Source organism: Urocampus carinirostris, chromosome 2 (assembly GCF_059441175.1).
Source record: "Urocampus carinirostris isolate Australia breed hairy pipefish chromosome 2, RoL_Ucar_1.0, whole genome shotgun sequence".
Taxonomy (NCBI): domain Eukaryota; kingdom Metazoa; phylum Chordata; class Actinopteri; order Syngnathiformes; family Syngnathidae; genus Urocampus; species Urocampus carinirostris.
The window spans coordinates 43,895,024-43,910,966 of NC_142350.1; the positions used below are offsets into that span (position 1 = coordinate 43,895,024).

The 15,943-nt window shown below is 41.3% G+C and overlaps 1 protein-coding gene across 3 annotated transcripts; it reads right to left on the reverse strand.

Moving 5' to 3' along the window:
* Positions 1-298: 298 nt before the first annotated feature.
* Positions 299-14,859, reverse strand: LOC148371977 (uncharacterized). 3 transcript variants are annotated; one of them, XM_088326623.1, is made up of 8 exons: positions 14,460-14,859; positions 10,669-10,730; positions 9,582-9,928; positions 7,607-7,885; positions 4,974-5,019; positions 4,561-4,904; positions 2,650-2,773; positions 299-1,047 (listed from the first exon to the last, which is right to left on the reverse strand). In XM_088326623.1, the coding sequence occupies exons 2-8, from the start codon at positions 10,727-10,729 to the stop codon at positions 350-352; spliced, it is 1,899 nt and encodes a 632-aa protein (XP_088182749.1). In that variant the 5' UTR covers position 10,730; positions 14,460-14,859; the 3' UTR covers positions 299-349. The 3 variants fall into 3 exon arrangements, with proteins under 3 accessions (XP_088182749.1, XP_088182747.1, XP_088182748.1); XM_088326621.1 differs by lacking the exon at positions 14,460-14,859 and adding an exon at positions 12,804-12,895; XM_088326622.1 differs by lacking the exon at positions 14,460-14,859 and adding an exon at positions 12,634-12,761.
* Positions 14,860-15,943: the final 1,084 nt, after the last annotated feature.

Here is a 15,943-nt window from a genome sequence, read left to right on the forward strand (position 1 = left end):
ACCCAAAAAAAGAAAATCAGTAAAACGAGCTGAAAAAAACAACAAAAAACACCTTAAAAATACAGCTAAAAAAAAGAAAAACAAAAAAAACTAAAAATGTGCTAAAAAAAAATCATAAAAACAACAAAAATAATTCAAAATATTCAAAAACGACCAAAGAAAGCTGAAAATAGACCTGGAAAATAGACCCCCCGAAAAAAACGACAATTAAAAAAAATTACCACCCAAACACCCCCCCCCCCTCAACCCCCCCCCCCCCCCCCAATAAATCACCCCAAAAACAGCTTACAAAACAGCACTTTTGTTGTGAAAGAAAAAGAAAACAAGAAATGATTTGGTTAACTTTATTTCAAGATGTTAAATTGGGATTTCGCGGCGGCTCCTCGTCCCCGGCAGCAGAGGCATCCACCGCAGCGGCGGGGGGCGCGGCCTCCACCTTTCCAGCCCCGCCCCCTCCCTTCATTTGGTGCCTCTTAACATGCCTCCTGAAGGCTCGCACCCCGCTTAAATTCTTTTTGCAGAGTTGACAAAAATACGGGCGGCTGGCGTCGTGCACGTCCACGTGGTAGCTGAGCTCCAGCTGGCCCCTGAAGCCTTTGCGGCACACGGGGCAGTGGTAGCAAGCGTCCGCGTGCACCAGCATGTGACTCTTGAGGGAAGTGGCCTGCTTGAAGGTTTTGGGGCAAAGTTTGCAGGCGAAGGGGCGCTCGTCGCCGTGCAGCCGCTGGTGGCGCCGTAGAGCGCTGGAGAAGGTGAAGGTTTTGGCGCAGAGCGGGCACGTGTAGGGTTTCTCGCCCGTGTGGGTGCGCCGGTGCTCCTTCAGATGCACCTGCTGGGTGAAGGTTTTTTGACAGGTGGAGCAGCGGAAGGGCCGCTCGCCCGAGTGGATGCGGAGGTGCTTCTGTAGCGCCGATGCTTTGAAGCAGTCGCGCCCGCACACTGGGCACACCGAGCCGCGTTTGCCCGGGGTGTTGTCCGCCATCTCCGGTATCTCCGCCATCTCTGGCGCAGACTCTGGCATCTCCACCGTCGCCATGCCGTCCGAGGCTGCAGAGCAAAAATGGACAGTAAATTCCAGACTACGGGGCGCAGCTGATTAACTCCTGCAATGCCAGATGTTTCTCTCAAACGGGAAGTGCCGGTGCCAGCCAATTTTTACTCATCTTTGAAGGCCATCACAAAACTTAGCTATATAGGCATCAAAAAAGTATGTTTCTAGCTTTTACCATTGTTTAACAAACAACAGTTGAACATTGACAACTTTCTTGAAAACTGTCATTTCCTAGAAAGCTGATCTTTTGTGAAGGGACTCATTTCTAGCAAACCTCTCACTTCAGTGTGTTTGCTTGCAAAATAACATTTTATTCCAAGAACACTTGACTTATGCATGAACTTTGCAATAACTTTTCAGCCCCCGATGTTTCCAATGAAGGTATCACATGATTCGGGTCGCCGTGTCAATTGTGGACGTGCACGAAACGTCGTCCCTCTCTGCCTTGACATTACAAACTGACTTCGTCAGCTTGGAAGCGTTAACTGTTTGTACTTATATCATTGCTAACACTTATGTTATACGGAGTGTTGACAACGATCTGATCAAAGCCAATCCTGCCATCTAGTGATGATTTATCATACTGAAATGATTCCCAGAGACTTGATACTTACTGATTAGCAGTGCTAAAGCCTTTATAACATACTTTTAAAATAAAACAAACAAAAAAAAAAAACATTTCACGTTTTGGCACTTAGGGACAATGCCTCTAAAAACGTTCATATATGTAATGGCACTGAATGAGTTAAAAGCCGCAAAAGCAAATTAAAGAACCAAACTTAATTTTGTTTATGTAAGAGACGCACTGTATCTAAAGCAGCAGGGTTAAACAGCAAAAACAACTAATTCATGTCCAATTCCCAGTTTAGACCTGGAGCTTTTGGCTGCAAAAAAAGACAGCAGTGCTGTGACATTAATATGACTGGCATGTTTTTGGTCAAATTTTGGATTGTTTTGCCCTTTTAAGGTTTGTTTGTGCTTGGCTTTGTATTGGTTGCTTTTGATTGTATTTTGGGGCTTTTGAATGTTCTTTGGTTGTTGTCAATTTGTCCATTTTTGAAGGTAGTTTCATGGTCATTCTCTTGTGGTGTTTTTAGTCATTCTTTGGGTTGTGTTTTTGAACATGTTTTTTGCTTGTATTTTGGTCATTTTTGGGTCATTTGTGGCCTTTTATTGATGTTTTTAATAAGTTTTTTTTGGTAGATCTTTATTGGGGTTGGCTTTTTGGTACTTCTTTTTTATTCGTTTTTTGTTTTTGTGTAGTTAATGGTTGTTGTTTTTTTTTGTTCTTTTTTTTTGTTTAAAAAGTATTTTCTGAGCTTTTTTGTTAGCTTGTAAAATCGGATTAGTTGATTATATTCCGAGTACAATATTACACCGCTTGTTTCCCTTCGGGGATGAACAAAGTATCTATCTATCTATCTATCTATCAAACCAAATGAGTTATATATCTATTATTATCAGGTAATTAGTTATTAAAAAAAAAAAAAATTAATAATGTGTGTAACGTGCTATGTTTTAATAGAAATGCGTATTTTTAAATTTGCTGTAAACTGGCGTATTATACTACGGAACACTTGTAGAAGCTACGACTGTACCTATGAGGATGGGACTCCACTCCTCTTCTTCGCCATCAGAGTTGATGAGACCGTTGACAGTTTCCTCTTCCTCTTTGGTGGCGTTAGCGAAACTATGCTGGTCTGTGGGATTCTCAGTCTCGTTCTGGTAACAAAATGGCGGTCATAGAGATAAGACGGGTCAGTCAAGGTGACTCAAAGTTTCTTCATATTCCTCATAATGAGGTTCTGAGTTATTCCTTGGCTGTATGCAGGTTTGAGAAGAGGGGATGTTGTCATGGTGCTCTGTGCAGCCCTTTCAGAGTTTTTGTCATTAAGGGCTAGACAAAGAAATGGGACTTGATCCAGACAACAACCCAAAAATGACAAACAACTTGAGAAACGAGAAGAAAATAAATTGACCAATAAACGACTCAAATAACAACCAAATATCAACCAGTAAATCAATCAAAAAAAGATCCCCAAAAAATTAAAAAAACCTGACCCAAAAGAACAATCAAACTATGACCCAGAACAAAGCCCGAAAAGCTGAAAAATGAGCTGAAAATGACCACAAAAATAAAAACCCCAAAATAACCTAAAAGACAACTCCAAAAAGACACAAGCAACAAAAAAAATATATCCGACCCCAAAAACAACCTAAAAAATGACTAAAAAAACGTACCAAAAACGACTAAAAAGAATAAAACTGACCGAAAAACGATTTTAAAAAATGACCAAAAAATGACTACACAACAACCCAAATAAAAGACAAAAAAAATGACCGCATTAGGACCTTAAAACAACCCCACATAAGAACAAAAAAAGAAAAGAAAAACGACCCCAAAAAACAATAAAACAAACTACCGTATTTTCCGCACTATAAGGTACACCTAAAAGCCTTTATTTTTTCAAAATCCAACCATGCGCCTTATAATACAGTGCACCTTAAATATGGATTAATATTGAGTCGCAAGGTCTCGCAACAAAGGCAAACAGCCGCCGACTAGATTTTCCCTCGTAGGAGAAGTAGTCCGCAGCGTATGCTAGGATGTATATACCGGCGTTTCATTTCCCAACCAATGTGTCAAATCATCATTTGCATCTGTCACTATTGGCTAAAGTGATTCGGGGGTAAAGGAGGCGGGTCCTTTTTAGCATTTACAGGCTCGCATAGGCTAAAGAGGGGCAAAACAAAGCCTGCAATTGGCCAAAAAAGATGTGAATCAAACTTTTAGGTTGCATTTCAGCAGTGATTTTCAACCACTGTGCCGGGACACACTAGTCATCAGGTGTGCCGTGAGAAATTATCCAATGTCACTTTTTAAAATTTAAAAGTGTATAAAACATTTATGAATCATTTCATGCAAAAATTATGTCATTGTCAAGTGTCTGTGCTGTAAAAACTAGGGGTTTTATAAATTATATTGCAATTAAACATACTGTTCAGTGTCATTTTATAATATTTTTGGTTACAGGTGTGCTGCAAAATTTTTCCAATGTAAAATACATGCCCTGGCTCAAAAAAGGTTGAAAAACATTGCTCTACGGCACAAAAGAATTTTTTTTTTTACTAGTCTGTATTTGTAAACAGAGATTTTGGGGCTAAACAGACAGCTAGCGACAAGCAACGTCCATCGATGCAGGTGCTTCTCGGCGGATTTTTTTCTTGTTTCTTAGTCATGAAAATACAGTACCCCAAAAAATAGACCAAGAAGATGAGCCCATATATGACTTAAAACAAAAAGATCCCAAAATGACAAAACACAAAAATCACCATAAAAAACACCCCCAAAAAGCAATTTAAAAAAAATTATAAAAAAAAGCCAGAAAGCAAGTCTGAAAAATTAAAAACGACCTGAAAATCGATGCCAAAAATGATTTAAACATTGACCCAAAAATTGAGACTTGTTGTTATTAAGAGCTATGCAAATAAACATGACTCGAGCCCACCTGAGGTTCTTGTTTTCCGTCCTCGTTCGGCTCCGGCGCCAGCAAGTCCAGCGGGTCGATGCGCTCGTGCGTCTTCATGTGTTTTTTCAACTCGTAAGGTCTGAGGAAGCGCTTGTCGCAGATGTGGCATTGGTGGGGCCGATCGGTGGAGTGGATCTTCTGGTGAGCTTTCAGGTTCGTGGCGTTGGCGAAGCTTTTTCCGCAGACCGAGCAGTCGTGGAGGCGGGTGGAGGCGTGGACCTCCATGTGTTCCCTCAGCTTATAGGGCCTGCTGAAGATGCGACCGCACTGATCGCACTCGTGGACCTTCTTCACCTTCTTGGGTGGGTGCGACAAACGTTCGCCTGAAGGGACAAACGCAGAAAAATGAAGATCGGGAAATTTCTTTACTCGCGAGTCTACGTCGTCGTCACCTGAGGACGAGCCGTCCTGCGAAGACTCCTCTTCCTTGACGTCATCCTGTCACCATGGCAACATCACAAACACAAGCACGCATACAAACATGGACTCCTTGTGAAATAAGTTCACCTTATTAGGTGTGGCAAGGCAAGACCGGTAGAAAATTGGCCCTAGTACATGGGCCTAGCTTAAGGGTTTGGTAAGACAAAATGTTAAAAGAGACATATTCGACACAAAAAAATCCCACTCAGACTTTAAAGTCACGGGCCACATTAAGTTAAAATAATTCAACCGGTGGCCCAGGCCTGAAGACTTATTCGTTTCATTTGTATATACGAATACATCTTAATGAGGGCATTTACATGCTATAATATTTTTATATTTGTTATTTTTCTAAATGGATTAGTTTCATTGAACTAGTTCTGGAACCCCAAGGATGTAAGCTTAATAATTTATTAGGTCCCAATTCAAGGCACTGAATTCCGATCATTAGTTTTGTAGTATTTCTGCAGAAATATCTTTGTAATAGTATTTTTGTAGTTTTACTTTTTAGTTGTGTTTTTTCCCCCAAAATGTATGCAAAATATTATGAAAGATCTCAGTTTTAACGCCTTAACGTTCCGGCGGCTGGCCAGTGGCCCATCGGACTGTTGACAAACAAAGTCATGTCATTGCGATGTCACCACTTACTGAAGTACTGAAAACATTCCAGCATCGTTTGACAATTCTTGTTGTTATCAGTTCGATTCGCTCCAGAACTCCGCTTCAAAATAAACAGAGTCGTCAGATTTCTAATATGGCTGTTGGCCTCTGACATTTTGATTTACACGACTCTCGGACAACTACAGGCTTTTTTTACGGTCCTTAGCCTGTGACAACCTATGAGGGCCTGTATTGAAATACATTGTATGACCTACTTTGGTTTCCAAAGTATATGAAATTCAATAGTGACCTATTTAAATGTTGATAGACACTTTGGTTAGGTGATGAAATTCCCAATTTTATTTAGTTTTACGAGCCGAAAATAAACGTGCGTAAATGCAACCATGAATCATTTTTACACGTGATTTATCACATGCAAGCCTCCACAATTATGGATTGACTTCCGAATAGAGATGTCAAACATTTACAACTCTAGCACAATGTTTTTCCAATGGACACTTGTGGAAACGCTTTGACATAACTTTAGAAATGTGTGGAAAATACAATGTTTCAGATTCAGATTCAGATTCAGATCTACTTTATTGTCATTCTAGTACACGTGTATACAGAACGAAATGTCGATGCATCTGACCCCCACAGTTTCCTTGAATGTACAGATATAAATAATGTTGTATTGTATTTTGACTACGTATAGTATTTTACCATAGTGCCGATAGTGCAAGAAGAGTAGCTAACCAGATGCGCAAAATGGGCAGTCAGGTTAACAAGTCAGGTACACAGTAACATTAACACTGTAACAATAACGCTGTAATTACAATAGTGCAGAGAGCAATGTGCAAGGAGTGGCAAGCTATAAAAAAAACTGCCAGTAGTGCAAAAGTCAGATTAGCAGCCGTTTAGATCTAAGTTAACTATATGTTAGATTGACCATTTAACAGTCTAATGGCCAGGGGGACTAGACTATTGCGGAGCCTGGTGGTCCTGCACCGCACACTGCAGTACCTCTTCCCAGAGGCTAGCAGAGTGAACAGTCCATGATGGGGGTGAGAGGGGTCCCCGGTAATGTTTTTAGCATGGGATAGGCAGTGCTTCTGGCCAATGTCCTGAATGGAGGGAAGTGTATGTGAAGTGTGTGTTCGTTTATCAGATCATGATCAAATATGACCTGGAGTCAGGCAAGGCTTTAGGCTATTATCCCAGCTAAGATGCACATATAGACTCATCTGCAGGCATGTGATTACAAAAAAATATTTAAAAAGCAGGCAACAATAAAAACTTTCCATTTCTCTGTGTTCAAACTTAGATTACTCAGAGTTGGTAGCAGTGATTATTTTATCTTGGGACACAACTTCAGTGTTACCTTTCAAAAGAGACCAAAACGGTCCAAATTCTCCATCTTAAATTGAGGAGAATTTTACAGCAACGTTAAGGAGATAAAGCACTAAATTTGATAAATCAATTTAGGGATATTCATGTAGAAGTATTTTTTTAGACACTACAATGTAGACAAAGCCGGCACAAAAAATGTAATGTATATATATTTTAGTAGTAGTACCGTATTAACCTTATATATATGTATATATATATATATATATATATATATCGCAATTATTATTATTCTTTGGTTCAGTGGGTCGGATTCAGAAGCCTGGCAAGACGCATGTGGACCGCGGGCCGCAGTCTTCCCACCACTATTCTAAACAGATCTTTCAATATTTAAGCAACATTAAGCCGGAAAGCTATCGCAAGATTACAATTATGGGGGTTTTTTGGCACCCAAAATTTAGAAATTAAAGCGTGAATTTGAGCACACCAGATTATCATATTCCAAAAGTGAAACTCCAAACCATTACTGCAAAGCATCAATGGGATATAGCATCAGGAAGATACAATCCTTTCATCGGATAGCTAGCTCGCAAAGACTTCGAGCTAGCTCAACTTGCCACTTTGCCACATCAAATACGGCTTGTCCGCAACAACTCACGGCAGCATCTTGCAGATGTTTCTGCAGATGTTTCTGGAGCAGGCCGGGCCGGTTGAAGCTCTTGCTGCAGAGGTTGCAGGGGTGAGGCTTGCTACCCGAGTGCAGGCGGGCGTGGTCGCGGAAGGCCGAGGGCGTGGTGAAGACTTTGGGGCACACGGCGCACGAATACGACTCACCCGTGTGCATACGTTGGTGCTCTGAGCGGCCCGCTGTGGAGGCGAAACGCTTTGGGCACAGCGGGCACGCGTACGGGCGCTCGCCCGTGTGCACACGCTGGTGCTGTTTAGGAAAAACAAAACATTGCCGGTAAGGAAGACAGTGTTCGTACATCTTTTCCATGGCCAAATGCAAGCACTTTTATGGACTTTCAAAGCAAATTTTCCAATTTGTCCAGTACCATTAACTCATTCAGTGCCATAATTTATAAATACAATTTCAGAAGCATTGACCCAGAGTGGCAAAACATAAAATACAGTGCATTTTTCTTGTTTTATATAAAAAAATATTTTTAAGGGGTTAGCACAGCTCATCAATAAATATAAAGCCACTTGGAATGATTTTAGTATGATAAATCACCATTACATCGTAGAAATGGTTTTTGGTCAGATCACTGTCCACACATTTAGAAAGCCTAAGTTCCTAGTGTTGCTTCCTTTTTTTCAGAGAATAAGTGTGTGTAAGTGGCCCCATATGGCGGGTAGTCATAATGAAGCAGTGTGGTCTTAATAGCGAAGATATGGATAAATATTAATAGGCGATTTTAACTCCTCAACCGAGCTTATTCCTTCAAAAAAAAAGATGACAAAGTTCAGACACACAGTTTAAGGCAATGCATGGGTGCCTTTGAAAAGGTTTAAAGAAGCTTTAGCTCCTTTTAATAACGGATATGAAATTCAACAAGACAGTTTCCATATTTAAGTAAACATTTTCATATAAAAGTAAAAATAAAAAGGAGAATTTTTTGATCATTACTTTAATTGCTTGAATTTATTTGCGCGTGCTATTTTTATCACTTTCCAGCATGCATGGGTTTTCTCAAGTTAAATAAATTGAATGGAATGGAAATGAATGAAATTGTACTTTTGCTTTTGTCACACAAATGCACAGTTGCCAGAGGACAAAAAAAACTATAATTGCTTTATAATAAGATCTTACATCCCTTAATCATAATTCAATTGAGAGCCTCTTAAAGGACCCCAAACCCTCCAGCTAGCTTAGGGACACTTTTTATGCCATTCAATTACTAGCCCGGTGGCCCTTGGGCAAAATGAGTTCAAACTCCATGCTTTAAACCAAGAGCAGACCCATTACCAGGAGTAGAACAGTTCATAAAACAAATATCCTGTGCCTTTTGTAATAAGAATTCAGCGGTCAAGTGAAAAGTCTGTAAGAAAGTGCTTATCGATTCTCCACAACTTGAAATCAAACACTTAACAAATAACGTTTTTCTTTTTCAACGTTTTAACAACTGGTGTTTCTTCTTCGGACTGTTTGCCTTTAATTCCAAAATGTGTTTGTGAGGCGTGTCAAATATACAATGCACGTCTTCAAAACCATATTGGCTTGAATGTTATTTGAATTTTACTAGGGCGGGTCAGACTTCGTTTCTCTCAACTGTCCGCCATGCTTTCTCTTTAAATGTTGGTGCATCACCAAGGAACAGCCATGACATGCAAGGTCTGCTGGAAAAACTTTGCAAACAGACTAGCCAGAATCCCGTGAGAATGTTTTTTCTACCATATGGCCTCTGGGCTAAAATGAGTTAAACACCACTGCTTTAGATCACGACATTGATCACGAGGTTTGTCAGACGTTTCTCCTGATAAAATCTTCTAAAAACTTGCAACATGAACAAGTGCAAACATTAAGTTCATCCCTACATATTGAACGTTCGATCAATTATTAAGATGATACATTCACCTCCCTAAACACGCTACACCAGACACAAAGACGGCAGTGCGACTGGCGGACGTACCTGCAGGAGGTATCGTCGTTGCAGGAATCCGCGCCCGCACTGCTCGCATACGTGTTGCTTGTGCGGCATGTGGCGCAGGCGGTGGCGGCGCAGGCAGCCCAGTTGGGCATAGCGGGCACCGCAGTCCGGGCAGGTGTAGGGTTTCTCGCCAGTGTGCACCCTCTGGTGCACTTTCACGTTGATTTTCTTGCTGAAACGCTTACCGCACACCGGGCAGGCGTGCGGCTTCTCGCCAAAGTGTGCCGCCACGTGGTCCGAAAGGCGCGACGGGCACGAGAAGTCGCGGTCGCACAGCGTGCAGTGGTGGCGCCGCCGGATGGGCTTCGGCCCCGCCTTGGAAGCTTCACCTTGACAAAAATACACGGCACTGGTTCAACATGATTGTCAACAGTGTTGGGATTTAAACATTAAAAAGAAATGAAATCCTGGAAAGCAATTACCATACTTTTTGGACTATAAGTCGCACCTAAAACACACCAAATATGCCATAAATTTGAAAGTGCGCATTATGACCCGACGCGCCTTTTATACCAGAAAAAGTTTGGGATAAAATTGGAAATACTTAGTTACCGTTAAATGTTACTGCATGTGGTAACTGTTTTGCCCTAGAGAAACATAAACCGTGGTCTTGGAGTGCCCTCTAGTAGTAAACATTTTAATGGTTTTTGGCTAAAAGAAAACAAAAGAAGCGCAGAACTTTTATTCTTTGCACTTATACATAATTAATGTGTTTAGGTATAGAATGCACCTGTCCCGTAGGGGGCGATGATGCATTTTAGGACAATGCCATACAAACTACTGGCAGCTGCTGTTAATCACAAGGGAGGAATCCAATGTCAAAGCCAAGCCACCATGGTGTCAAATTCAAGCAATTTACAAGCACCTCACCCAAAATTCATGAAATTTTCAATCATTGAAAACACAAAATTAAACCTTAAGCAGCCATACAAACCCTGTCTGCTTTAAGCAATCCTGAAGTGGCTAATTCTCCAATGTTTTATCTGTCTTTTTGTTGCAGATATTCATATTGCATAACAGTTTTGAGTTTTGATTGTGAAAGTGTAAGGAAAAATCTTGAGCACTTTACCTTCAGCCAACAAATATTTCTTGTCTTCTTCTGGTTCTTCCATTTTGATTTCCTTCTCCATTCTGGAAAAAAAATATCTCTAAATTACCTTATCAAGCGTCTGAAGACAATACAGGCTTGGGCAAAATGGGAGTTTTACATGTTGGCAAAGTGTTTATACAGTTATTACTTCAATTTCTGGAGGCCCATTTCTACCAATTTAAATTTTTAATATTGACTATAACGGAAAGACAAAGCAATTGAATGCTATAATACCATTGAAGAGTTCATGACGAGCTTTGATTTTTTATTATTATTTCACTGAAAAAAAGAGTGTTCAAAATATACTGTATTTTATTATTTACAAGCTTTCAAATGGATGTTTTATTTAAGTAAAAGTGGTTGCCCCTTCCCAAAACATCTGGATTCTTATGCATTTTGTTAGTATGATTGATTTTATTTCTTAAAACTGACTTGAAAAATGAAAAAACAAAAAACTTAAGCCTGACAATTCCATGAGAAACCAATGGTAACCAATTACGTTTATTTCCCAATTCTTAGAATACTGACCTGTTTAGAACTGATTGGGAGATTTGGTGTGGTGCATGATGAACCTTATGGAATTGATTTCAAGAAGTGCAGTGCCCTTTGACACCACTTAGTATTAAAAGTGTGGAAGCTATGATCAACCCGTTGGCAAGATCCAAATTATTTAACTAACATTTATGAAACACAACAATAATTCAAGGGTGGTTAGCGTGCAGTCCCACGGTGCGGAGGTTCGGGGATCAAGTCCAGCTATTACAACCTCCCTGTGTGGAGTTTGCATGTTCTTCCCGTGCCTGCGTGGGTTTCCTCCGGGCACTCCGGTTTTCTCCCAAAAACGTGCATGTAAGGTTAATTGGCCCATTCGAATTGTCCCTAGGTGTGAATGAGCGAGTGAGTTGTCTGTCTCTGTGTGCCCTGCAACTGGCTGACAACCAGTTCAGGGTATCCCCTGCTCACTGCCCAAAGATGGCTGGAAAGGGCTCCAGCGCCCCCGCAACCCTATTTAGGATAAGCGGTGCAGATAATGGCGCAGTGGTTAGTGCGTGTGCGGCACAGTTCTAAGGTCTTGGGAACCTCCTGTGTGGGTTCAAATCCAGCTACCGGAACTTCCTGTGCGGAGTTTGTATGTTCTCCCCGTGGGTTTCCTCCGGGCACTCCGGTTTCCTCCCACATTCCGAAGACGTACATTTCAGGTGAATTGGCCGGTTCGAATTGTCCCTAGGTGTGAATGAGCGAGTGAGTTGTCTGTCCCTGTGTGCCCTGCGATTGGCTGGCAACCAGTTCAGGGTGTCCCCTGCCCACTGCCCGATGATTGCTGGGATGGGCTCCAGCACCCCGGCGACCCTACTGAGGATAAGCGGTGCAGCTAATGAGATGAGATGAGCGAATATTATATTCCGTTTTCTTTCTACCACACACTGCTCAAAATAACCAATTTAAATCAATGAAATGAAGCCCGGTTCTCATAGAGGAGTTTTAATTTTTAAATACATAATTACAATAAGACGCTGGTCGTATAAGAAATGATGTTAAATGAATAGTTTTATGCGTACAGTAGACAAAAACGCTATTTCTTTTGTAGCTGTTCACTATTAAAAGGAAAATGCGTAAAGCTAAACCTCCCCACTAAAAAAAAATCAATAAAATAATGCCAGACATGTACCAAGCGATTCTTTTTTTACATTTTTTCTGAAGTAAATTGGAGGAGGTGCCACAGGACAGTTAAAGATGAATAAAGACGGGGGGTAAGAGAAGAATGTCTTAAAATATAAATAAACAAGCAACTTCACCACAGGCTAACGGAAGCTAACGCTAGCTAGGAGAAGCTTTAAGAAAGGTGTGGTTAAAAATAAATCAAATATACGCTTCTTTAAGAGCCGAAGAAGAAATAATTTGCCTATAGGTATTAAATTTAATTTTTAATGTAATGTCTACTACCTCTGTACACACGACCGAAGAATGCTAACACTAGCCAGGTCGGATCGCAGCGACGTGACGTCAGAGCAGAGAGAGAGAAAAAAAAAAAAACTCGTGCAAATTTGAGCTCCATTCGCTATCCAAATCACGTTCAAAGTTTGAAAATAATAAAAATAGGATTTTTGTTTTACCTGCACCGGATATTATTGTTTCTTCCACAAATTTCAGCCGGCTGCCGCCACGTGAACGCGCACCATGGCGAGCACGCGCAGATAGCGCAGATGACGTCACAGGTTTGACAATTTTTCCCAACGAAAACATCCATCCATTATCTGCACCGCTTATCCTCAGTAGGGTCACGGGGGTGCTGGAGCCCATCCTGGCTATCTTCGGGCAGTGGACACCCTGAACTGGTTGCCAGCCAGTCACAGGGCACACAGGGACAGACAATTCGCTCGCCTGTTCACACCTAGGGACAATTTGAACCGGTCAATTAACCTGACGTGCATGTTTTTAGAATGTGGGAGGAAACCGGAGTGCCCGGAGGAAACCGACACAAGCACGGGGAGAACATGCAAACTCCACAAAGGAGGTTTGATCTCACGACCTCAGAACTGTGCCGCACACGCGCTAACCACTGCGCCGCTGTGCTGCCCCCAACGAAAACAATTCTTTCAAATTTTTTACTAAATAAAAGTAAAATCTTTTAAATGAGGCTATAGGAAAAAACGGGAAAATATGCACCTGTGGCAGCAACACTCCATTCAGGTAGAGAGAAAAAAATAGTTTAATATTTTTTATTTTGTTAATGCAACATCCATTGCAGCCTGGTCATCGTGGAGGGGGGATTACCTCATGTGCAGTCTCTTCTCAAGGTTTTTTTATTTTCCTCATGTTTTTCAATTTTTCCTTCCCCTCATGTAGGTTTTAGATCAGGGGATGGTGTAATAGTAGTCTGTAGTCTTTACAGCTTTTGAGACTCCTTGTGATTAAGGGCTATACAAATAAAAATTACTTAAAATAAAAGCGATGTTGGGCAGCACGGCGGCGCAATGGTTAGCGCGTGTGCGGCACAGTTCTGAGGTCGTGGGAACCTCTTGCGTGGGTCCAAATCCAGCTCCCGGCCTTACTGTGCGGAGTTTGTATGTTCTCCCCGTGCTTGTGTGGGTTTCCTCCGGGCACTCCGTTTTCCTCCCACTTTCCAAAAACATGCATTTCAGGTGAATTGGCCGGTCCGAATTGTCCCTAGGTGTGAATGAGCGAGTGAGTTGTCTGTCCCTGTGTGCCCTGCGACTGGCTGGCAACCAGTTCAGGGTGTCCCCTGCCCAATGCCCGAATATTGCTGGGACGAGCTCCAGCACCCCCGCGACCCTACTGAGGATAAGCGGTGCAGCTGATGAGATGAGAAAAGCGATGTTATGAATTTATGACTAACCAAACATGCATTCAAAAGTACATGTATTTTTTTCTGTCTATAAACAAAACGTTTAAAAATATTTATTTGAAATAATCAGAACTAAAACAAAGACATGAATTATGTTCCTTATTAAAGAGATAGTGTGTATTATTTAGCGCCTCCTACTGGTAAATAAATAATTCATTTAAAAATCGATAGATTTAAATAAGTCAAAAATTAAATATTAAAATATGGATACTTTTTATATACTTGTAAGTCAAGACTGTAGGAAGCATATGTTGGCCTGGAGAGGGATGGGCACCACCAGGCTGTATTTGCCCAAGACACACCACAGGAAATGGAGCCCCTACGACCCTAATGGTAAAGGGATCCAACCAACCAGCAAACAAAATTGAGAAATAGCATTAATTTCACATAACTTGAGACTCACGGGTAGCGTCCAGTTAAGCCTTTATCCGTTTTGGAAGGAACATTCCAGCATCATCACTGAAATATTTGATTTTTTTCCTGTGGCCGGATTGCTTCGCTGAGACGTTTAGGAGCCTGGTCCTCGACCCATGTCTGACGTGGCTATGGACGGGATTGTTTTCCTCAAAAAATCCATGGGGTTGGAGTTAGATGAGAAGGACATATATAAACTCGTGCAGAAGCATTAAAAGAATTAAAAAAAACTACAGTTGTGTCAACACACGGAGGTGCTTCAAAAAACAGCGAAGAGGAGAACACACCAGAGAAACTGGCATCTACAAAGGACTTTAGAGAGGTGCTGGCTAAGTAAGAAAAAGTTGCTGCTCATCCAGTTCAATAAGTAAACTGGTCGGCCACAGCTCTTTTTAATGACACTTTCCCTATGCATTTCTGTAACATTTTGAAGGAAAGGCAGAGACAAATATCTTTGGATACGTTTTTTCCCCCTCAAAGGACTGAGGTGATAGTGTTGCAAGTTCAGATAAAAAGGCAACATAAAGTGATGAATGTAATCTAAAACGGGAAAAAAATGTGTTGTTTGTGTGTGTACACGTCCATTCTAAGTTAGTTACTCTAATTTTAATGTATAGTAAGAACCAGCCCTCTTGTGCTGAGTTTGTATGTTCTCCCCGTGCGTGTGAGTTTCCTCCGAGCACTTCTGTATCTTCCCACATTCCAAAAACATGCATGTCAGGTTAATTGGCCGGTCCAAATTGTCCCTAGTTGTGACTGAGTGAGTGAGTTGTCAGTCTCCGTGTGCCCTGCAACTGGCTGGCAACCAGTTTAGGGTGTCCCCTGCCAAAGTCCTCAAGATAGCTGGGATGGGCTCCAGCACCCCCGTGACCCTAAGGGTAAGCGGTGCAGGTAATGGATGAATGGATGTATAGTAAGTGATTATATGTATCATCAATAGTTGTGCACAAACACTCCTACCGTTCCTCCCCCTTACTCACACACCTCTGCAGCGGGTGCACACCTTCGTTACGGCGGCTCATAATAAACTAGCATTTTATTAAAAACGTATCAACTTCTTATTACTTACTTCTTTTAACTGCATTTTTTAATGTGTAATTACTATTTGAATGCGTTTTTAGGGATCTAGAATTGGTGTTTTTATAGCAACTTACGTAGCAATTTGATTCTTTTGGGAGGTTGGGAACACACCAATTAGTTTTTACTTATTTCATAATGCACTCGTTACGCAAGCAATTCGAGCTACGAGCCTGATCCTGGAATGAATTAAGCTCGATTTTAAAGGTACCACTCTGCAAATTAATGATAAGTTGCCATAAAAGTCATCAAATGCCATTCAATGATTTGGGCACATACAGGCAGGACCGGTCACAAGTGGGCAGTCTTTAATTAGTAAGGCCTTTCAGTCACCATGGCAACAGACGTCCACAATGCTTATTCATGTTTGTTTTTGGAAACTTTTTTTTACTTTGA